The 25842-nt window shown below is 46.1% G+C and overlaps 1 protein-coding gene across 3 annotated transcripts; it reads right to left on the reverse strand.

Annotated features, from left to right (window-relative positions):
- Positions 1-1965: 1965 nt before the first annotated feature.
- irs2.L (insulin receptor substrate 2 L homeolog) lies at positions 1966-24023 on the reverse strand. Of its 3 annotated transcripts, none has more exons than XM_018253863.2 (5): positions 23808-24023; positions 20829-21245; positions 14542-14831; positions 12240-14061; positions 1966-3332 (listed from the first exon to the last, which is right to left on the reverse strand). In XM_018253863.2, the coding sequence occupies exons 2-5, from the start codon at positions 21151-21153 to the stop codon at positions 3325-3327; spliced, it is 2445 nt and encodes an 814-aa protein (XP_018109352.1). In that variant the 5' UTR covers positions 21154-21245; positions 23808-24023; the 3' UTR covers positions 1966-3324. The 3 variants fall into 3 exon arrangements, with proteins under 3 accessions (XP_018109352.1, XP_018109350.1, XP_018109351.1); XM_018253861.2 differs by having other exon boundaries at positions 20829-21349; XM_018253862.2 differs by lacking the exon at positions 23808-24023 and having other exon boundaries at positions 20829-22504.
- Positions 24024-25842: the final 1819 nt, after the last annotated feature.

Below are 25842 nucleotides of genomic sequence, written 5' to 3' on the forward strand. Positions count from 1 at the left end.
GGAATTATTTGGATGGTAGTGGTGCCCCCCAAAGAGCAAGACTGGGGGTGAGGCTGGTACTAATGGGCCCCGTGGGGTCACACTGCTGCTCGTACAGTGAAACAGCCACCTCTGCAGGTCAAATGTCTGCGCAAAACAACTCCTTTAGCTTTAGCCTAACCTGCTCCCTGTGTGTCTGCCACTGGGGGGCGCTGTCCCATGATTCTCTATGGGGTGGGCAGGAGCACCTGCTTTATATGAGAGATGTCAGGGTGCAGAAGGAAGCCCACCCACGGGTGCTGTACAGAAGAGCAATGTGTAGGCTTCTATAAACAGGGGCCCCCCAGACAAAAGGGAGTGATATTAGTTTGTGCACAATGAGCTGGGGGGTTAGTGCTGGGGCCGATATTAAAGGCCACAATAAGAAGAGACAGAATCGGGGCTCCGGGAGTTGTCGGGTTACACAGCAGAGAGTGTTAGCTCAGGGGAAGCAAATAAACGACTCATTATCACTTTCTACTGATCAAACAACCCAACTGCTCTCATATAAAGCTTCCCTACTATAAGGCTACTGTCCTACACTGTGTTACTATCACTTCATACTACTGTCATACTCTGTGTTACTATCAGTTCATACTACTGTCATACTCTGTGTTACTATCAGTTCATACTACTGTCATACTCTATGTTACTATCAGTTCATACTACTGTCATACTCTGTGTTACTATCAGTTCATACTACTGTCATACTCTGTGTTACTATCAGTTCATACTACTGTCATACTCTGTGTTACTATCAGTTCATACTACTGTCATACTCTGTGTTACTATCAGTTCATACTACTGTCATACTCTGTGTTACTATCAGTTCATACTACTGTCATACTCTGTGTTACTATCACTTCATACTACTGTCATACTCTGTGTTACTATCAGTTCATACTACTGTCATACACTGTGTTACTATCACTTCATACTACTGTCATAATCTGTGTTTCTATCAGCTGATACCACTGTCATACACTGTTACTATCAGCTGATACTACTGTCATAGTCTGTTACTATCAGTTCATACTACTGTCATACACATCTGCCTGTGTCTGGGGACCAACAAATATTTGTATTTTGTCACCTAATAATGGGCTTCTCTCTCCCTGACATCACTCACTCACTGAGACACCTTGTAACCACTTCCTAATGGTAACCACTGTCTATGTGCCTGGAATTTGCCCCTGTACTACGCACAATTCAGCAGGAACAGTCCCTAAGTTTGCTCATAGTCTGTACAGAGAGATCCCATAAAACTATGGCAGCATAGGTATTCCCTATACTAAGCACAATTCAGCAGGAACAGTCCCTAAGTTTGCTCATAGTCTGTACAGAGAGATCCCATAAAACTATGACAGCATAGGTATTCCCCGTACTAAGCACAATTCAGCAGGAACAGTCCCTAAGTTTGCTCATAGTCTGTACAGAGAGATCCCATAAAACTATGACACATAGGTATTCCCCGTACTAAGCACAATTCAGCAGGAACAGTCCCCTAAGTTTGCTCATAGTCTGTACAGAGAGATCCCATAAAACTATGGTACATAGGTATTCCCCTGTACTAAGCACAATTCAGCAGGAACAGTCCCTAAGTTTGCTCATAGTCTGTACAGAGAGATCCCATAAAACTATGGTACATAGGTATTCCCTGTACTAAGCACAATTCAGCAGGAACAGTCCCCTAAGTTTGCTCATAGTCTGTACAGAGAGATCCCATAAAACTATGGCAGCATAGGTATCCCCTGTACTAAGCACAATTCAGCAGGAACAGTCCCCTAAGTTTGCTCATAGTCTGTACAGAGAGATCCCATAAAACTATGGCAGCATAGGTATTCCCTGTACTAAGCACAATTCAGCAGGAACAGCCCCCCTGTAATTCAGTTGCTAATTCCCCACAGGTTGTGAGTGTGAAGCCTGAGACAATAACGGGGCGCACGGTTGGGTTGAAAGGCTTTATTATTAGGGTTGTAGCTTATTCAGGACAATAAACCTCTTTTCATTGAGGGCCCCCCAACATCATGTGCAGCAGCCGTAGTTTCAGGCCTCAGTGAGGGGCAGCTCGTACCATTGCAATGGGTCCCTTAAGGGCCTAAGTACCATTGACCTATCAGAGGTTGATTTCATAGAAGCATCCTTATTGGCTCAGATTGCGGTCCCACCCCCTTATCCGCTACTGGAATGTTCCATTCATTCACAAGCACAGGGGGGTGAGGAGAGCACCATCTCACGGTTCAAGTCTTCAGTCGCTTTTTTGGCTTTTACGGGCGGCAGCGGTACCTGTGCTTGCGGAGGCGCCTCGGGTGGGGGGGTGAGAGAGATTTCCCTGCCCTGCGGGGGGGCATCATAAAACTCTCTCATTCCTCCGTGACTCCGCCCTCTCTATCGCTATTTACTATCCGTAACATATATTAGATCTCATTTCCATAAACAGAACTTTATATCTCACTATTATTTGGTATCAGAACAGGGGACACCGGACCCACCGGGACCCCAACGCAACATTCAAGTTTCCTTTTTATATTGGCAGAACGTCAGTAAAAACTTTCTGATTGGCTGTCGGTTTCACCTGACCCAGAAAGTTCCTTAAGGTGCCACAAGTCACCGTACCTTTAAGCACCCCTCCCCCCAATAATAATTATAAAGCTGAGCACCTTGTTGCTATGGGCAGCAGTCCATTGTTACCCCCATCGCTATCAATCAGTACCCGGGTGGCAGTTAGGGTCATTGGGCAGCATTTAGGGTAGTTTGTAGGGTTGACACCTTTTCTGGAAAAAAATCCCGGCCTTCCTATATATTTATCCTTTTTCCCTATTAATAACATTGGGATTGACCGTTATTTTTACCGGCCAGACCAATAAAATAGCGGCCCGGTGGCAACCCTAGTACCGCCCCCCTGGTTATCCAGGTTCCTATGATCCAGTTAATGAGAGTCCTGGGATCAGACTTCAGCCTATCAGAGAAGATACGAGATTTTGCATGAATTCCCATTGCAGGGGCCCCGGGGCCCCATTCCCTTTAGCTGCGGGTACATGCGGTGCTGCCATGGTGCTTCCAGTAAGGCTCGGGGGGAAATGGCATTTCCTGCGGAACACAAGGCACTGCGTAACAACAACACAGACAAATTGCAAATATAAAGATACAGAAGTGCAAAAAAAAAAAAAAGAAAGAAAATAAAATGCATCCCGTCCACTCAGGCTCCGCCCCCTGCGACATTTCTCCTGTTTCTCCAGGCGCCAGGGATGGTGGAGTCTCCCGGGTCACAGGGGGTTGTGGCTACGAGGACGTCGCTGCGGCTTCTCAACATTCTGCAAATAAAAAGGTTCAGCCCATCATTAAAGGTGAATTCATGTAAATACACATTCCCTGCAACTGGACTGCAACTCCCAGCAGCCCCTGATGGTCTCAAGGAGATATTGCCAAATCAGCATCAGCCGCAGCTCCGTGATTCCTGCAGTGTCACATTATACCCCACTCACCCCAAACTGCACAAGAGACTGTTCCTTTAAATCTTCAATAGAAGCATTAAAATAGCAAAAGTGACTGTGATTGGCTCCTCCCCTCCCTGTTCTGCAGCCTGCACAGCAGTGCACTGAGCTCCTTCTGGATTGGTCAATAGAGCAGATGGGAGAAATTACAGTTCCTAAATACAAACATACTATAAATACAGATTGCCCGTCTGTCCCTACTATTCCTACTACCCCTCTGTTAGTCACCATCTCTCCCTACTATACCTGCTATCCCACAGTCACACTCCCTTCCTAGAGACTATTATCCACTGTTACTATAGGCACATCTCTCCCTACTATACCTGCTATCCCACAGTCACACTCCCTTCCCAGAGACTATTATCCACTGTTACTATAGGCACCATCTCTCCCTACTATACCTGCTATCCCACAGTCACACTCCCTTCCCAGAGACTATTATCCACTGTTACTATAGACACCATCTCTCTCTACTATACCTGCTATCCCACAGTCACACTCCCTTCCCAGAGACTATTATCCACTGTTACTATAGACACATCTCTCCCTACTATACCTGCTATCCCACAGTCACACTCCCTTCCCAGAGACTATTATCCACTGTTACTATAGGCACCATCTCTCCCTACTATACCTGCTATCCCACAGTCACACTCCCTTCCCAGAGACTATTATCCACTGTTACTATAGGCACCATCTCTCCCTACTATACCTGCTATCCCACAGTCACACTCCCTTCCCAGAGACTATTATCCACTGTTACTATAGACACATCTCTCCCTACTATACCTGCTATCCCACAGTCACACTCCCTTCCCAGAGACTATTATCCCACTGTTACTATAGGCACCATCTCTCCCTACTATACCTGCTATCCCACAGTCACACTCCCTTCCCAGAGACTATTATCGACTGTTACTATAGGCACCATCTCTCCCTACTATACCTGCTATCCCACAGTCACACTCCCTTCCCAGAGACTATTATCCACTGTTACTATAGACACCATCTCTCCCTACTATACCTGCTATCCCAGTCACACTCCCTTCCCAGAGACTATTATCCACTGTTACTATAGACACCATCTCTCCCTACTATACCTGCTATCCCACAGTCACACTCCCTTCCCAGAGACTATTATCCACTGTTACTATAGACACATCTCTCCCTACTATACCTGCTATCCCACAGTCACACTCCCTTCCCAGAGACTATTATCCACTGTTACTATAGGCACCATCTCTCCCTACTATACCTGCTATCCCACAGTCACACTCCCTTCCCAATGACTATTATCCACTGTTACTATAGACACATCTCTCCCTACTATACCTGCTATCCCACAGTCACACTCCCTTCCCAGAGACTATTATCCACTGTTACTATAGGCACCATCTCTCCCTACTATACCTGCTATCCCACAGTCACACTCCCTTCCCAGAGACTATTATCCACTGTTATTATAGGCACCATCTCTCCCTACTATACCTGCTATCCCACAGTCACACTCCCTTCCCAGAGACTATTATCCCACTGTTACTATAGGCACCATCTCTCCCTACTATACCTGCTATCCCACAGTCACACTCCCTTCCCAGAGACTATTATCCCACTGTTACTATAGGCACCATCTTTCCCTACTATACCTGCTATCCCACAGTCACACTCCCTTCCCAGAGACTATTATCCCACTGTTACTATAGGCACCATCTCTCCCTACTATACCTGCTATCCCACAGTCACACTCCCTTCCCAGAGACTATTATCCACTGTTACTATAGACACATCTCTCCCTACTATACCTGCTATCCCACAGTCACACTCCTTCCCAGAGACTATTATCCACTGTTACTATAGACACCATCTCTCCCTACTATACCTGCTATCCCACAGTCACACTCCCTTCCCAGAGACTATTATCCACTGTTACTATAGGCACCATCTCTCCCTACTATACCTGCTATCCCACAGTCACACTCCCTTCCCAGAGACTATTATCCACTGTTACTATAGACACCATCTCTCCCTACTATACCTGCTATCCCACAGTCACACTCCCTTCCCAGAGACTATTATCCCACTGTTACTATAGACACCATCTCTCCCTACTATACCTGCTATCCCACAGTCACACTCCCTTCCCAGAGACTATTATCCACTGTTACTATAGACACCATCTCTCTCTACTATACCTGCTATCCCACAGTCACACTCCCTTCCCAGAGACTATTATCCACTGTTACTATAGGCACCATCTCTCCCTACTATACCTGCTATCCCACAGTCACACTCCCTTCCCAGAGACTATTATCCACTGTTACTATAGGCACCATCTCTCCCTACTATACCTGCTATCCCACAGTCACACTCCCTTCCCAGAGACTATTATCCACTGTTACTATAGACACCATCTCTCTCTACTATACCTGCTATCCCACAGTCACACTCCCTTCCCAGAGACTATTATCCACTGTTACTATAGGCACCATCTCTCCCTACTATACCTGCTATCCCACAGTCACACTCCCTTCCAGAGACTATTATCCACTGTTACTATAGACACCATCTCTCCCTACTATACCTGCTATCCCACAGTCACACTCCCTTCCCAGAGACTATTATCCACTGTTACTATAGACACATCTCTCTCACCTACTATACCTGCTATATCCCACAGTCACACTCCCTTCCCAGAGACTATTATCCCACTATTACTATAGGCACCATCTTTCCCTACTATACCTGCTATCCCACAGTCACACTCCCTTCCCAGAGAACTATTATCCCACTGTTACTATAGGCACCATCTCTCCCTTACTATACCTGCTATCCCACAGTCACACTCCCTTCCCAGAGACTATTATCCACTGTTACTATAGACACATCTCTCCCACTATACCTGCTATCCACAGTCACACTCCCTTCCCAGAGACTATTATCCCACTGTTACTATAGGCACCATCTCTCCCTACTATACCTGCTACCCCACAGTCACACTCCCTTCCCAGAGACTATTATCCCACTGTTACTATAGACACATCTCTCCCTACTATACCTGCTATCCCACAGTCACACTCCCTTCCCAGAGACTATTATCCACTGTTACTATAGACACCATCTCTCTCTACTATACCTGCTATCCCACAGTCACACTCCCTTCCCAGAGACTATTATCCACTGTTACTATAGGCACCATCTCTCCCTACTATACCTGCTATCCCACAGTCACACTCCCTTCCCAGAGACTATTATCCACTGTTACTATAGACACATCTCTCCCTACTATACCTGCTATCCCACAGTCACACTCCCTTCCCAGAGACTATTATCCCACTATTACTATAGGCACCATCTTTCCCTACTATACCTGCTATCCCACAGTCACACTCCCTTCCCAGAGACTATTATCCCACTGTTACTATAGGCACCATCTCTCCCTACTATAACCTGCTATCCCACAGTCACACTCCCTTCCCAGAGACTATTATCCACTGTTACTATAGACACCATCTCTCCCTACTATACCTGCTATCCCACAGTCACACTCCCTTCCCAGAGACTATTATCCACTGTTACTATAGGCACCATCTCTCCCTACTATACCTGCTATCCCACAGTCACACTCCCTTCCCAGAGACTATTATCCACTGTTACTATAGGCACCATCTCTCCCTACTATACCTGCTATCCCACAGTCACACTCCCTTCCCAGAGACTATTATCCACTGTTACTATAGACACATCTCTCCCTACTATACCTGCTATCCCACAGTCACACTCCCTTCCCAGAGACTATTATCCACGTTACTATAGGCACCATCTCTCCCTACTATACCTGTTATCCCACAGTCACACTCCCTTCCCAGAGACTATTATCCACTGTTACTATAGACACCATCTCTCCCTACTATACCTGCTATCCCACAGTCACACTCCCTTCCCAGAGACTATTATCCACTGTTACTATAGACACCATCTCTCTCTACTATACCTGTTATCCCACAGTCACACTCCCTTCCCAGAGACTATTATCCACTGTTACAATAGAGACCATCTCTCCCTACTATACCTGCTATCCCACAGTCACACTCCCTTCCCAGAGACTATTATCCACTGTTACTATAGGCACCATCTCTCCCTACTATACCTGCTATCCCACAGTCACACTCCCTTCCCAGAGACTATTATCCCACTGTTACTATAGACACATCTCTCCCTACTATACCTGCTATCCCACAGTCACACTCCCTTCCCAGAGACTATTATCCACTGTTACTATAGACACATCTCTCCCTACTATACCTGTTATCCCACAGTCACACTCCCTTCCCAGAGACTATTATCCACTGTTACTATAGACACCATCTCTCCCTACTATACCTGCTATCCCACAGTCACACTCCCTTCCCAGAGATTATTATCCCACTGTTACTATAGGCACCATCTCTCCATAGTATTTCTACTACAAGCTGCTTGAACAATAAAATCCACTTGACTTGACATCCCTTTAAGAAGTAAATGTAAAGAGCCTTTCCAGCCTAAAAGTCCTGCAGTGTGAGGGGCTACGTCCCCCCCCCATCTGATGGGAAGAGATATACGTGTAGCAGTTCCTGAGTAAGGGGAAGTACATCAATATATGGAATATATAGAGTGAGTATGTGAGTATGTGAGTATGTGGCAGTTGCAGTGGGATATTTGCAGTTACAAAGAGCTCTTTCTATGTTATCAGTGGGGAGGGGGGGGGCAAACATAAGGAATGAGAGGAAAGGTTATTTTGTCGGCAGGAATGGAGATGTTTCCCAGGGAGGAGGTGCCGCTGCTTTGCCTGAGACCTATAGGGGGAGTTGGCTGCCCCCCGAGAGAGTTCTGTAGAAAGTCCCGCAACTGCCAGCTGTCTGTGCTTCTCTGCCCATCTGCTCCAGCCATAAATAATCCCAGACATGAAAATGGCCCAAGTGGCTTTGTGGCCAGTGGAGGGGGCTGGGAGTTACTGACTCATTATTATAAGTGACAGATAGTGGGCACTCGGCAGGGTGGGGGCACCACAAGGGGTCTGGGTGCTCAGGAGGCAAATACCAAATGAACGGCCGGCACAGATTTATTTACTTTAAACAGGTTTCTGATATCGGTGTCGCTGTAAAGTGTGTTTCTATTGGTTGTCCACATTGGGGGAGTGGCTTCCATTCCCCGCATACATTACGCTTGTGCTCGTCATTAATAAGCTGAATTAATTATCTATAATTAGGGGTGCAACACGGCACAATGAGCCGAGAGAAAGTAAACTCTAAACACAAAGTGACAGTTACTATCTGTGTATAAGTGTCAGTTTAATCATCTATCCGTGAAACAGCGCCCCCAGGGCAATGGAGCTGGAGATGCAAATGACTCCCAATGCTGCAGAACTGCAATTCCCAGCATCCTTAGCAACTGGACAGTTAACAGAGGAGCCTGGGGGGGGTCAGAGTCCACATCAAGCCTTGTAGTGCCCCCCTCCTCGTGCCAATAAATAACGTCTCCCAAAACAAAGAGACGAAGGCTAGAGAATGAGAGCGCAGGGTATAATTAGCTGCAACTGAAACCTTCCTGGTCTCCCACTGTCTCAGAATTCCTGCAGCCCTCGGCCAACTCCCAGCACCACACAAATCTCACCGCCGCCTTACAGGGGATCTATATATTCTATTTATACCCCGGGGATCCTCTTTCATTTCTCCCCCATAAGGAGAGGCCGGGACAAAGCCTATAGTTCTGTGACCAACACATTCCTTCCCCCCAAACTCACACTCAATTGCCAGGCGGCCAATGGGATAGGGCCACAATTGTAGGGGACCCCAATAACCCTCATTTTATGTTGCACAAAGTGAAACATTGAGAGAGATTCTAGGGGAGCAGCGGTGAAAATGTATAGACTGTAAGCTCTGGGGAACAGCACCTGGCACCTCTGTGTGTCACAGTATGAAAATATATCAGTGTGAGTTTTGTACTGCACTCAGGCCTATGCGTGTGCCATTATACACCGAGAACAGATACAAGGGGAACTTACAGCAGCCGCTTAAACCAAAACTTGGTCTTGATCAACTAAATAAGAAAGGAAGGGGTTAAGTGAGAGAAGTGACAGGGAGACTCAGAGAATAAGGGACAAGAATGAGTTATGGCAGTAACAGAGGTGAGACATGTAATGGGACAGAGGAGACTGCTGGAGAAAGAGAGACGACAACAAAGAAGAGAAAGGGACAGTTAGATGGAAAGAGACAGAGCGATGGGGAGAGGAAGAGAGTAATGCAGAAGAGATGTAATGGAGAGGGGGGAGAGGATAAGAGAGATGGGAAAAGAACTCAAGAGTAATGGGGAGAGAAAGTGAGAGAGTTAACAGGAGGAAGACAATGGGAATGGAGGGTAATTGATGGGGAAGTGAGAGCGACAGGAAGAGAAATTGTTGAAGAGAGTGATGGGGAGAGGAAGAGAGAATCAAGGGGTGAGGAAGAGAATTTCATGGGAAGAAAAAGAGAGAGGGGAGTGATGGGGAGAGGAATAGACAAAAAAGGGGAGAGTGTCTACAACGAAGAGAGAAGTGAGAGCAACAAGAAGAGAAATTGTTGAAGAGAGTGTTATGGGGAGAGGAAGAGAGAATAAAGGGAAGAGGAAGAGAGTGTTATGGGGAGAGGAACAAGGCCGGATTTGTGGAAAGGCCACCAAGGCCCGGGCCGAGGGCAGTAGGATTTTAGAGGGCGGCATGTTGCCCAACCACACCCACATTGGTTCAGATACACTGGGGATGCGCTGGAGATACAATAGATATTTACATTTCCCATGTGCAAATCCCCATTGCTCTGGTCCAGATGATGAAAATTTGCACAAATAAAGGGGAGAGGACAGGGGTGACGAACGGCAGCAGCCTAGGGGTGCCCACTATGTAAATCCGGCCCTGGAGAGGAAGAGAGAATAAAGGGGAGAGGAATAGAGAATAAAGGGGAGAGGAAGAGAGAATAAAGGGGAGAGGAAGAGAGAATAAAGGGAAGAGGAATAGAGAATAAAGGGGAGAGGAAGAGAGCGTTATGGGGAGAGGAAGAGAGAATAAAGGGAAGAGGAAGAGAGCGTTATGGGGAGAGGAACAAGGCCGGATTTGTGGAAAGGCCACCAAGGCCCGGGCCGAGGGCAGTAGGATTTTAGAGGGCGGCATGTTGCCCAACCACACCCACATTGGTTCAGATACACTGGGGATGCGCTGGAGATACAATAGATATTTACATTTCCCATGTGCAAATCCCCATTGCTCTGGTCCAGATGATGAAAATTTGCACAAATAAAGGGGAGAGGACAGGGGTGACGAACGGCAGCAGCCTAGGGGTGCCCACTATGTAAATCCGGCCCTGGAGAGGAAGAGAGAATAAAGGGGAGAGGAATAGAGAATAAAGGGGAGAGAAAGAGAGAATAAAGGGGAGAGGAAGAGAGAATAAAGGGAAGAGGAATAGAGAATAAAGGGGAGAGGAATAGAGAATAAAGAGGAGAGGAAGAGAGCGTTATGGGGAGATGAAGAGAGAATAAAGGGGAGAGGAATAGAGAATAAAGGGAAGAGGAATAGAGAATAAAGGGGAGAGGAAGAGAGCGTTATGGGGAGAGGAATAGAGAATAAAGGGAAGAGAAAGAGCGAATAAAGGGGAGAGGAAGAGAGCGTTATGGGGAGAGGAAGAGAGAATAAACGGGAGAGGAATAGAGAATAAAGGGGAGAGGAAGAGACCGTAATGGGGAGAGGAATAGAGAATAAAGGGAAGAGGAATAGAGAATAAAGGGGAGAGGAAGAGAGCGTTATGGGGAGAGGAAGAGAGAATAAAGTGGAGAGGAAGAGAGATTAAAGGGGAGAGGAAGAGAGCGTTATGGGGAGAGGAATAGAGAATAAAGGGAAGAGAAAGAGAGAATAAAGGGGAGAGGAAGAGAGCGTTATGGGGAGAGGAAGAGAGCGTTATGGGGAGAGGAAGAGAGAATAAACGGGAGAGGAATAGAGAATAAAGGGGAGAGGAAGAGACCGTAATGGGGAGAGGAATAGAGAATAAAGGGAAGAGGAATAGAGAATAAAGGGGAGAGGAAGAGAGCGTTATGGGGAGAGGAAGAGAGAATAAAGTGGAGAGGAAGAGAGATTAAAGGGGAGAGGAATAGAGTTTAATGAGGAGAGGAAGAGAGAATAAAGTGGAGAGGAAAAAAGCGTTATGGGGAGAGGAAGAGAGAATAAAGGGGAGAGGAATAGAGAATAAAGGGGAGAGGAAGAGAGAATAAAGGGAAGAGTTATAGAGAATAAAGGGGAGAGGAATATAGAATAAAGGGGAGAGAAAGAGAGTGTCATGGGGAGAGCAAGAGAGAATAAAGTGGAGAGGAAGAGAGATTAAAGGGGAGAGGAATAGAGTTTAACGGGGAGAGGAAGAGAGAATAAAGTGGAGAGGAAAAAAGCATTATGGGGAGAGGAAGAGAGAATAAAGGGGAGAGGAAGAGAGAATAAAGTGGAGAGAAAGAGAGCGTTATGGGGAGATGAAGTGAAAGGCAGAACAGGAGATGGTAGAGGCAGTGGTTGGAGGAAAGAACAGAATAAGAGACAGGGCAAATATAGGGAGTGGGGGGGTGAGACGGGTGAAAGTGGAAAGTGATGACAGAATTATAATGGTAACATGTGAGTGTGGAGCACAAGAGGAGAGCAGAACATTGGGGGAAGCACATGATGTGTGGGTCTCTGGTCCTTACCTGTCCCATCCCGGCTGCCTCTGCGCAGCTCCCCAGACATGTGGAAGTCAATGCTGGCATAGGTGTTAATGTTGGGGGCAGTGCCCAGAGATCCAGTCTTTGGTGGTGGTGCTGCACCCGGTCCAACCAACATTGGTGCTGGAATTGCACCTGCCGCTTCTTTTGACAGATCTAAGTCAATGTAGTTAAGTCCTGGCTCCAGTGCCATGGGCCGTGTTCCGTTGCAGGGGGCGGGAGGACGGATGGTTTCAGGGCAGTGCCTTTTTCGGACGGGAGCGTCTAACCGCATCAGACTGGCACGGTCCTGCCCCATGTTTAAGCTGCAGCCAGTGACCGCACACACCAAGCTTTTCAGTTCAGAATCTTCAGCCGAATGCTTTGGTGCCAGAACCTTTTCGGGGCGCCCTACATCACTTTCTATAAGGAGCCCTGCCGCCAGTTTGCCATTTGGAGATGTCTCTTTTGGAGTCATTGGCCACAATACTTTATCTACAGTCCAGGAATCCTTCTCCGGGGGAGTCTTCTCTAAGGCCGGCAGTAATTTCTCCATAGAAGGTTTAAAGGCATTTTCCCCGTTATTCATTTTAACACGAGGCTGTAAAGTTCCGTGAGGCACAAAATCCATTTCCGTGTAGTCTCCGTTCGGCACTGCAGAGGGCTGCACCTCCATGGAAATGTACTCTGTTGGGGGATCAATAGCTTCCTTCCCTGAGGTCTTCTTTTGAGGGGCCCTGAAATGGATGCTGACATATTCTCCAGGACTGGGGGGCCGACGGTAGTTCCCAGACAAGATTCCTGTACTCCAAGTGTCAACAGAAATACTGAGAGGTCTTCGATTCCTCCCAGCACTCAACTCTTCCAAGCTGTCAGAGGATGAGGAGCAAGAAGTGCGGGCAGATGGTAGTGGTTCCATCTTGTATGAACGAGGCAAAGAACGGTATGAAGCTGGCACCCTAGAGGGCCCACCAGGTGAGAATAGACAAGCCTCCTGTGGAGGTGGCGTGCTTGAGGCTGAGCGGCTCAGTGGCCACATGTTCATATAATCTGAAGCATGGCTATCAGAACTGCCGGCAGATACCTCCTGGGATGGTGGCCAGCTCAACCTCTCAGTCTCAGGAGAACAGCTGCCAAGGGGCGACATCATAACATAACCAGCCATTTCCACATGGGCGGGGGGTGAGATGCTGGTGGGTGTCATGGCCATGTAATCTTGGGACTTGTTACTGCCAGGTAGCATGGGCATGTAACCAGTCTCCTGGCGCGGCTCACGACGCCCCATCATGGCATAATTATCTTCTTCCTGAAATACAGATACTCTGCCACCCTCCTCCTCTGTCACATTGGCATTTGTAGAAATAGGATCCATCACCTGTGATCTTCTTCCATACAGCGCCATAGAGATATAATTGGTCTCTCTTGGCCCAGGAGATGGAGGTGGGAATGCTTGAGGTTCCACAACACTTGGACTAGAACCATATTCATCAGAAGAAGCAGAGCCATAGTCCGCTGAAGGCTCGTTAGTTTCCAGCTGTGCACCTTTCTCCTCTTCCTCCTCTTCAGTTGATTGGGTAGAATAATCTTTGGATAAAGAGTGAGGTTTTGGGACTGGAGAACTTTCATTGGGTGTCTCAGTCCTTGAGCGACGACAAAAGCCCACTTGGCTTGGAGGAGGAGGGTTTGGGTGGTGACGTCGAGATGGGACAGAAATGGGGGTTGATGAAAGGGACTGGCTCTTGGTCCTAGGCCTAAATTCCTCACTTAGAGACTTCATCGCCTCAAGGATGGTCTCATGCATGTTCTGAGCGACCACCGAGTCTTCAACCTAAAATTTAATTGATGCCTGCAGTTAATGAGTGGAGAAAGGTATCGTATCCAACAGCTCCGAGAACGAACTACATCAATGCAAAACAGCTAAATCCCAAAGTTCTTTGTTGGTCGATATTTTGGTTTTGTCCTTAATACTCTCTACAGCACCCACTGGAAAAGCGATTATATATATAACCTTACTGTGAAGAAGCAAGTAATTATGTTCAACCCCTTCTGCAATTTTTTTCACTGTATTTTTCCCACTGCCCCAGCTGGAGGGCTGTATCTACCCCCATTCTGTAACGTGGCACTTCCTAGTCTAGTCTAGGACAAGAGGAGTCCCTCTGACATCATTGAAATTCCAACTCTATGTCCCGTGAAGCCCATCGGAGGGGTTAAAGGAACTGTCCCATCACTAAAAAACTCCCGAGAGCAGGCCCCAGCCAATATGTGAATGCTAAATGTGTATAAAGGAATAACATATGGATTTAGGTACCTGCATCCAGAGTTCTCCTGGACCTGTGACAGCGGAGCGTCCTACTTCCACAAAGAAGTAGTTGTCAGAATGACCACAGCGACGAACATTCATGAGCTGTAGGGTGACAGAAGGATTTTCGGAACGTAAGCGTAGGAGGCCCAAGGTTCGTTCGGTAAGGCAGAGCCGGTAGATGCCGGAGAGATTGCGTGTTTGGCCCAGGCCTCGTGGACGGACACTGACTTGCCAGACTTCTCTGAATGCTGGGCCGGGCCAGGCAGCTGCTTCTGGAGATGAGGAGAGGGCTAGACCTGAGGAGGACAACATTATAACAGGAGGACAACATTATACTGAACCACTTTAAATTTACACCCAATACTACCCAATAGCCCTACACTACACAATGCTGCCCCTGGAACCACACACAGAAGACCATACATTTACATTATGTGGTACATACAACCACTTGGACACACCCAAAATATATCCCACCCTCTATACAAAACTATACCAGTCACTCAACCACTCAGATCTAAAGCTCACTAATTTAGTCAATTCCAACCAACATGTGTCTCCACACCCAAAAACACTACACAGAACCCCCATTTTACTTTTTTTTTTCAGAGGACCAGAAAAAAATGGTGTAAAATCCAGGAAAAAGTAAAATCGGGGAAAATGTTATGCATAATATATAGGTGGGACCACAAAACAACAATGTAAAATAAGAGAAAACTTAAAATCAGGGGATGTAAAAACAACCCCAGTAACTTGACTCTGTACCCAACCACTGCATCGCATACCAACCACAGTCTCCTGACTCTACATAAAACCACTTCAATCTCACACTAATCTCCCACTAACCACAGCAACCTGACTCTACATCATTCATGCCACACCAACCTTAGCCAGCTGACTCTACACCCAACCAATTCATGCCACACCAACCTGTCACTTGACTCTACATCGTCCATGCCATACCAACCTTAGCAAGCTGATTCTACACCCAACCAATTCATGCCACACCAACCTCAGTAACTTGACTCTATATTGTCCATGCCATAACAACCTTAGCTAGCTGACATTACACCTAACCACTTCATGCCTCACCAACCTCAGTAACTTGACTCTACGCCCAACCACTTCATGCCACACCAACCTCAGTCACTTGACTCTATGCCCAACCACTTCATGCCACACCAACCTCAGTAACTTGACTCTATATCCAACCACTTTGTGCCACACCAACCAGTCACTTGACTCTACACCCAACCACTTCATATCACACCAACCACAGTCACTTGACTCTACACCCAACCACTTGATGCCACAACAACCTCAGTCACTTGACTCTACACCCAACCACTTGATGCCACAACAACCTCAGTCACTTGACTCTACACCCAATCACTTCATGCCACAACAACCTCAGTCACTTGACTCTACACCCAACCACTTCATACAAAACCAACCTCAGTCACTTGACTCTACACCCAACCACTTCATATCACACCAACCACAGTCACTTGACTCTACACCCAACCACTTGATGCCACAACAACCTCAGTCACTTGACTCTACACCCAACCACTTGATGCCACAACAACCTCAGTCACTTGACTCTACACCCAATCACTTCATGCCACAACAACCTCAGTCACTTGACTCTACACCCAACCACTTCATATCACACCAACCTCAGTCACTTGACTCTACACCCAGCCACTTCATGTCACACTAACCACAGTCACTTGACTCTACACCCAACCACTTGATGCCACAACAACCTCAGTCACTTGACTCTACACCCAATCACTTCATGCCACAACAACCTCAGTCGCTTGACTCTACACCCAACCACTTCATACAAAACCAACCTCAGTCACTTGACTCTACACCCAACCACTTGATGCCACAACTAGCTGTCACTTGACTCTACACCCAATCACTTGATGCCACAACAACCTCAGTCGCTTGACTCTACACCGAACCACTTCATCTCATACCAACCAAAACCTCCTGCCTCTACATATAACCACTCCAATCTCATACTAACCACAGCCACATGACTGTACCCCACTTCATCCCCCACCACAGAGTAGAGCCATGGCGTTAGTACATGGAAGGTTAAGATGGAGTGGTGTGGAGTGGCTCTGGAAAATGAGGGGTTAATTTGGGGATTCATCACATGGCTTTGGTGTGTAAGAGAATTTTAATGGGATTCATCACATAAAACGGGTGGACAAAGGGTTAATACAGAAATGAATCACATAACTTGTGGTAAGGGGTTAATATTAAGAAACACCACAGGACTGGAAAATTAGGGGTCAAGACAGGGAGGGTTAATAATATTATGTGTCACATGACTCTGGTTTCAGAAGATTCCAGTAGGAAAGGGGAGGGTTAGACAAAGAAGCAGCGGAGCCAATTCTCGCCTTTAATTACAGGCGTTTATAAAAATTCCCAGTCCAAGGACCAAGCACCGCCCTACGCACTGCATTCCTGTAAGGGCCACTAATTAAAGGGATGACATGGCAAGTCAAAGCAGAAGATAGGGAGGTAGCGTGTGGCTCTGGCAGGGGTTAAGGGAGGATGCTGCAATAACACAAGGCTAATGACGCCAGCATGTCCATAGCAACTCACCATTACCGTGTGGAGGCTGTTACCACGGCAACTGGCTGACATGCTTTGGGGCTTAGTACAGAATGACTGTCAGCTCTCAAGGACAGGAAGTCCCAAAAAGGCAGTTACGCGCACAAATATATCCTCCATGTAATTCCCAAAGGGCCAACAAGGTTTCTCAAAATTTGTTTCTGATGATCCCAGTGTCCTGCTACAGACCTGTAACATTGGACCTACTTCAATATCTGCCCTAATACAACAAGTTGTCTGGTTCTACCCAATATCCTGCCCCAAACAGAACTGTCTACATTGTTCTTCCTCATATCCAGCCCCAAACTGGACAAGCTCTCTGGTTCATCCTATAATCTGGCCTTCAAGAGGACAAGCTCTCTGGTTCTACCTATAATACTGCCCCAACAGGACTATCTTTCTGGTTCCACCTATAATCTGGCCTCCAACAGGACTAGCTTTCCGGTTCAACCTATAATACTGCCCCCAAGAGGACTGTTTTACTGGTTCTACCGATAATCTGGGCTACAACAGGACTAGCTATCTGGTTCTACCTATAATCTGGCCTCCAACAGGACTAGCTATCTGGTCCCACCTACAATCTGTCCTCCAACAGGACTAGCTATCTGGTTCTACCTATAATACTGCCTCCAAGAGGACTCGATTTCTGGTTCTATCTATAATCTGGCCCCCAACAGGATTAGCTTTCTGGTTCTACCTATAATACTGCCTCCAAGACAACTAGCTTTCTGGTTCAACCTATATTCTGCCCCCCAACAGGACTAGCTATCTAGTTCTACCTATAATCATCTTTCTGGTTCTACCTATAATACTGCCTCTAAGAGGACTAGCTTTCTGGTTCTACCTATAATATGGCCTCAAATGGGACTAGCTTTCTGGTTCTACCTACAATACTGCCTCCAAGAGGACTAGCTTTCTGGTTCTACCTATAATCTGTCCTCCAATGGGACTAGCTTTCTGGTTCTACCTATAATACTGTCTCCAAGAGGACCTATAACCTGGCCTCCCAACAGGACTATCTATCTGGTTCTACATATAATCTGGCCCCCAACGGGACTAACTTTCTGGTTCTACCTATAATCTGGCCTCCAACAGGACTATATTTCTGGTTCCACCTATAATCTGGGCTCCAACAGGACTAGCTATCTGGTTCCGCCTATAATCTGGCCTCCATTGGGACTAGCTTTCTGGTTCTACCTATAGATCTGGCCTCCAACATAATATCTTTCTGGTTCCACCTAGTTTTCTGGTTCTCCAACCAGACTATATTTCTGGTTCTACCTATGATCTGGCCTCCAACCACACTATCTTTCTGGTTCTACAGAATATCCTGCCCCTTGACAAAACCTTAATGTCTGCATGTTATGTAGGGTGAGCACTGGCCAGGGTTAGGAAGGCTGGATCAGTGGGATTTGAGGTACAATCAGGCAGTGGGGGGAAGAGAGGACAAGTGAGGAGGAAACCCAGGAGACCAGGTGGACAAATAAAACCGTGAGCCGTGCAGAATTGTGCAATTAACTCACTACTAATGTCTGCAATTGTGCAATGAGCTCACTATTACTGTCTGCAATTGTGCAACAAGCTCACTATTACTGTCTGCAATTGTGCAATTAACTCACTATTACTGTCTGCAATTGTGCAATGAACTCACTATTTCTGTCTGCAATTGTGCAATTAACTAGTATTGTCTGCAATTAACTCACTATTATGGTCTGCAATTGTGCAATTAACTCACTATTATGGTCTGCAATTGAGCAATTAACTCACTATTAGTGTCTGCAATTGTGCAATGAGCTCACTGTTACTGTCTGCAATTGTGCAATGAGCTCACTATTACAGTCTGCAATTGTACAATGAGCTCACTATTGCTGTCTGCAATTGTGCAAATAACTCACTATTACTGTCTGCAATTGTGCAATGAGCTCACTATTACTGTCCTCAATTGTGCAACAAGCTCACTATTACTGTCTGCATTTGTGCAATTAACTCACTTTTACTGTCTGCAATTGTGCAATTAACTCACTATTACTGTCTGCAATTGTGCAATGAGCTCACTATTACTGTCTGCAATTGTGCAATGAGCTCACTATTACTGTCTGCAATTGTGCAATTAACTCACTATTACTGTCTGCAATTGTGCAATTAACTCACTATTACGGTCTGCAATTGTGCAATTAACTCACTATTACTGTCTGCAATTGTGCAATTAATTAACTATTACGGTCTGCAATTAACTCACTATTACTGTCTGCAATTGTGCAAATAACTCACTATTACTGTCTGCAATTGTGCAATTAACTCACTATTACGGTCTGGAATTGTGCAATTAAGTCACTATTACTGTCTGCAATTGTGCAATTAACTCACTATTATTGTCTGCAATTGTGCAATTAATTAACTATTACGGTCTGCAATTAACTCACTATTACTGTCTGCAATTGTGCAAATAACTCACTATTACTGTCTGCAATTGTGCAATTAACTCACTATTACTGTCTGCAATTGTGCAATTAACTCACTATTACTGTCTGCAATTGTGCAATTAACTCACTATTACTGTCTGCAATTGTGCAATTAATTAAATATTACGGTCTGCAATTAACTCACTATTACTGTCTGCAATTGTGCAAATAACTCACTATTACTGTCTGCAATTGTGCAATTAACTCACTATTACTGTCTGTAATTGTGCAAATAACTCACTATTATTGTCTGTACTTGTGCAATTAATTCACTATTATTGTCTGCAATTGTGCAATTAACTCACTATTTCTGTCTGCAATTGTGTTATTAACTCACTATTACTATCTGCAATTGTGCAATTAACTGACTATTAGTGTCTGTAATTGTGCAATTAACTCTCTATCACTGTCTGCAACTGTGCAATTAACTATTACTGTCTGCAATTGTGCAATGAACTCACTATTACTGTCTGCAATTGTGCAATGAGCTCACTATTACTGTCTGCAATTGTGCAATTAACTCACTATTACAGTCTGCAATTGTGCAATAAACTCACTATTATTTTCTGCAATTGTGCAATTAACTATTATTTTATGCAATTGTGAAATGAACTCAAAATTATTGTCTGCAATTGTGCATTTAATTCACTATGACTGTCTGCAATGAGCTTACTATTACGGTCTGGAATTGTGCAATTAATTCACTGTTGTCTGGAATTAATTCACTATGACTGTCTGCAATTGTGCAATGAGTTCACTATTACGGTCTGCAATTGTGCAATTAGCTCACTATTACTGTATGCAATTGTGCAATTAGCTCACTATTACTGTCTGCAATTGTGCAATTAATTAACTATTACGGTCTGCAATTAACTCACTATTACTGTCTGCAATTGTGCAAATAACTCACTAATACTGTCTGCAATTGTGCAATTAACTGACTTTTAGTGTCTGTAATTGTGCAATTAACTCTATCACTGTCTGCAATTGTGCAATTAACTATTACTGTCTGCAATTGTGCAATTAACTCACTATTACTGTCTGCAACGTTTGCACTAATTGTTCATTGGCCATTGTGGTTCCCCATGTGATGGATGAGATGGAATGTTCCAGTGGCTTTGGCTGGAATTGCAAATACCCATCCCAAAACCCAAGCCCCCCGTGCACATGATTATATATATATATATATATAGTTACCCTGTGCCTGCACCTCCAGGATGGCTTGGTACCACTCCTCCTGCTCTTCCTCCCCATCGGCCGACATTCCCAGTCCCCCGTCCCGTGTGTAAATCACCAGCAGGTGCCTCCTCTTTGCGTCCGACCTCTTGTTAACGCTAAATGCCTCCTCTAGGTTGAGCGTACCCCGCGGGCCGCCAGAACCTTCCGCCAATCGGAACTTCTTCTCATTCTCGTAGTATTCCAGGCGGCCCGGCCCCCGAGATCCAGGACTGCGGAGGACGAAGAACCTTTTCCGCATGGATTTCTGCTTGCGCAGGTAACCGCACTTCTTGATGTCCTCCATGGCCCGTGATTGGTCGTGTCTAACTGAGGTTTCCCTTTGCGTCGCTCACTGGGGACTTTGCCATCAACACAAAACACAAGCCCAGATTTTTCCTGGGAATCAAAATAAAATAAAAAAATCCTTGATGTTTTTCCAAATTTAGAATTTCCTCAAATGTCGTGTAATTGTGCAGTCGCGCAACTTCTCCAACGGATCCCTGGTACAAAAAGTCAGTTTTTGGTAAATATGAATATTCTGCAAAATCCACAGCATTTATTTGCCTTTGTTGCCTTAGTCCTTCAGCAGCCTATCAACACCCAGCAATAAATGCCCTCCTCCAATAAGCCCCTCCCACTAGATATAACCAACTCATTGCACATTTACCCTTTAAACATTACTCTTCTAAATGTGAGCAAATGACCCGGAAAAAACAAACAAATTCCAACCAAAAAAAAAAGTACACAAAATAAATACTTCAGATGTTGGACGTTCTCAGTTAAAACATTTCCTACAAAAATATGCAAATGAGTTGAACAGAGGGGATTTTAAAGTGCTGTTTAAATTATGGGATACGTTTGGATTGATTTTTAAATAAAATCGAGCTCATTTGTGTAACAAAAAAGCCCATGAAAACAAAATAAAAACTGAAACCGAGAAGAAATGAAAGAAATTAGAAGCACTTTCACGGGAGGACAGAATAAAGGCCAGAAATTCAAACTCAGCAAAACTGGAATATTTGCTCTTAATTTAGAGATTTTGGGGCACAGGGATCAGGATAAGTTGGGAATTGAGTGGAAAATGGGAATCTTGGGACAGTGCGGGGGAGGCACAGAATGAGGGGAAAGAAGAAAAAACAGCAAATAAAATGAAATTGCAGCAAATCCAAGGCTGAAATTTCCAGTGAAGGGAAGAGGCAGCAGAAAAGACTAAATGTAAGAGACCCCTTAGCACCCATGGGTGTTGCAGCAGCCGCTGATTGAGGGATCCGTGTTCCACAGCGTCGCCCCAGGGACTGGAGGGAATTGACAACGTGCACGTATGGGGGTGGGGGGATTGAGAGCTCACGCGGCACAGAGGGAAAGTTCTCTCCCTGATTCTGACGGCAACAGAAACGCTGCCAAACTGCCCCACGGGCAAATAAATACCGGCAATTTCTGGCAAGTTAAAAGGCAACGATCAGGAAAAGTGAAGATTCAGCAGAAAGGGAGTGAGAAAAGGGGAGACTGATGATTACTGGGGGGAGGGCAGGAGTTTAGGGGGCACAGTCTGTCATGACCCCCATTAGGTTCAATTTAACCTTCCCTATAATAGGGAGACAGTCTATTTATATACAGATATATAAATGTGTGTATTATATATATGTGTGTACTATATATGTGTACTATATATGTGTGTATTATATACATGTGTGTATTATATACATGTGTGTACCATATATGTGTACTATATATGTGTATTATAGATGTGTGTATTGTATTTGTGTGTATTATAAATACGTGTATTATATGTGTGTATTATATATGTGTATTATATATGTGTATTATAGATGTGTATTATAGATGTATGTATTATATATGTGTATTCTATATATATATATATATATATATATATATATATATGTGTGTTGTGTGTATATATATGTGTATTATATATGTGTATTATATAGTGTGTATTAATATGTGTGTTTTATATGTGTGCATTATATATGTGTATTATATATGTGTATTATAGATGTGTATTATATATGTGTGTAGTATATGTGTGTATTATATATGTGTATTATATATGTGTATTATAGATGTGTATTATATATGTGTATTATATATGTGTGTAGTATATGTGTGTATTATATATGTGTATTATATATGTGTATTATATATGTGTATTATATATGTGTATTATATATGTGTGTTTTATATGTGTGTATTATATGTGTGTATTATATATGTGTATTATATATGTGTATTATATATGTGTATTATATATGTGTGTTTTATATGTGTGTATTATATATGTGTATTATATGTATGTATTATATATGTGTATTATATATATGTATTATATATGTGTGTAGTATATATATGTATTATATATGTGTATTATACATGTGTGTGTATTATATAGCCTCTGTGCACCCCAAACTCAGGATTTCCATTACATGCATTTTTGCCTGTGCACCCCCAATCCTGGATCCCCCCAAATCCTGCCTCCCAACTCTTTCATTACAATACTTTTCCTGCACCCCCTGTTTGTTTGCTGCACACCCTGTTTGTGTTCTGCACCCCCTGTTTGTATGCTGCACCCCGTTTCTATCCTGCACCCCATTTGTGTCCTGCACCCCCTGTTTGTGTTCTGCACCCCTGTTGTGTTCTGCACCCCCTGTTTCTATCCTGCACCCCCTGTTTCTGTCCTGCACCCCCTGTTTCTGTCCTGCACCCCTTGTTTGTGTCCTGCACCCCCACATGTAACTGCCCCTTTAAACTCCCCCCTGGGCAATTTATTTGCCCCCCAACAGCTCAGCCTCTGAGTTAATCGCACCCCTGTCTCTTCCAGCAGCTCCGAGTCCCCCCGAGTCCCTCCGAGTCCCCCCGAGTCCCTCCGAGTCGCCCCGAGTCCCTCCGCTAATCACAGTCGCGTGTGTGTCCCCTGGGCCCCAGTGCCGGCGGCTGCAGTACCTCGTGCTCGCGGGGAGGCGCGTCCATGTGTCGGTGAGACGGAGAGCGGAGCGGTCAGGCCCGGCCGGTACACACGGTGGGTCGGGGCCGGAGTCCCGGGGTGGGGGCAGTGCCCGGCGCAATGGGCAGCGGCTCCAACTAAACTTGTTTTCTTCGATCTCCTCCCCTGGGGAGACTTCCCGCACCGCCGGGTCCTACCGCCGCCTCCCCGCGCCCCCAGCGGCCTGTGAGGGAAGTGCACGAGACAAGATCTGGGACAAAGTCAGGGGCCGCGTCTGGACTGAGAATCGAAATGAGTTGCCCAATAAACATGAGTGTCTGTGGGACCTGCCCCTCTGTCATTGGCTGAACCCACGCACTCCCCCCCGAGACTCATGAGAATCTCACCCCCCCACTACTTCTTTCCCTTCTGCTTCTCCCCAAGTCTGAATTACTGACCATTCTCTCCCCCTGGTACTTCTGTCACTTCCTCTGCTGCCTGAGCTCCCACTCACCCACTGTCTCACCCACTGTCTCACCCACTGACTCACCTACTGACTTACCCATTGTCTCACCCACTGACTCACCCACTGACTGACCCACTGACTCACCCACTGTCTCACCCACTGACTCACCCACTCATTCCCCCACTCACTCACCCACAGTCTCACCCACTCACTCACCCCCTGACTCACCCACTTACTCACCCACTGTCTCACCCACTGACACCCTCTGCTGCCTGAGCACTCACTCACCCACTGACTCACCCACCCACTCACCCACTGTCTCACTCACCCACACACTCACCCACACACTCACTCACTTACTCACTCACCCACTGACCCACCCACTCACCCACTGTCTCACCCACTGTCTCACTCACTCACCCACACACTCACCCACTGACTCACCCACTGTTTCACCCAGTGTCTCACCCATTGTCTCACCCACTGACTCACCCACTGACTCACTGACTCACTCATTCACCCACTCACTCACCCACTGTCTCATCCACTCACCTACTGACTCACCCACTCATTCACCCACTGACTCTCCCACTCACCCACTGTCTCACCCACTCACTCACCCACTGACACCCTCTCACCCACTGACTTACCCATTGACACCCACTTACTCACCCACTCACTCACCCACTGTCTCACCCACTGACTCACCCATTGACTCACCCACTGACTCAACCACTGACACCCTCTCACCCACTGACTCACCCACTGACTCACCCACTGACTCACCCACTGACACCCTCTGTCTCACCCACTGACTCACCCACTGACTCACCCACTGTTTCACCCACTGTCTCACCCACTCCTTCACCCACTGACACCCTCTCACCCACTGACTCACCCACTGACACCCTCTCACCCACTGACACCCTCTAACCCACTGACTCACCCTCTGACACCCACTGACTCATTCACCCACCCACTCACCCACTGACTCAGCCACAGTCTCACCCACCCACTGACCCTCTGCTGCCTGAGCTCCCACTCACTCACCCACTCACTCACCTACTGACTCACCCACTGTCTCACCCACTGACTCACCCACTGTCTCACCCACTCACTCATTCACCCACCCACCCACTCACCCACTGACTCAGCCACTGACTCACCCACTGTCTCACCCGCTCACTCATTCACCCACTCACTCACCCACTGACTCACCCACAGTCTCACCCACTCACTCACCCACTGACTCACCCTCTGCTGCCTGAGCTCCCACTCACTCATCCACTCACTCACCCACTGTCTCACCCACGGACTCACCCACGGACTCACCCACGGACTCACCCACTGTTTCACCCAGTGTCTCACCCAGTGTCTCACCCACTGACTCACCCACTGATTCACTCACCCACTCACCCACTCACTCACCCACTGTCTCACCCACTGACTCACCCACTCACCTACTGACTCACCCACTCATTCACCCACTGACTCTCCCACTCACCCACTGTCTCACCCACTGACTCACCCACTGACACCCTCTCACCCACTGACTCACCCACTGTCTCACCCACTGACACCCACTTACT

The sequence above is a fragment of the Xenopus laevis genome, chromosome 3L (genome assembly GCF_017654675.1).
Source record: "Xenopus laevis strain J_2021 chromosome 3L, Xenopus_laevis_v10.1, whole genome shotgun sequence".
In the NCBI taxonomy this organism is placed as follows: Eukaryota; Metazoa; Chordata; class Amphibia; order Anura; family Pipidae; genus Xenopus; species Xenopus laevis.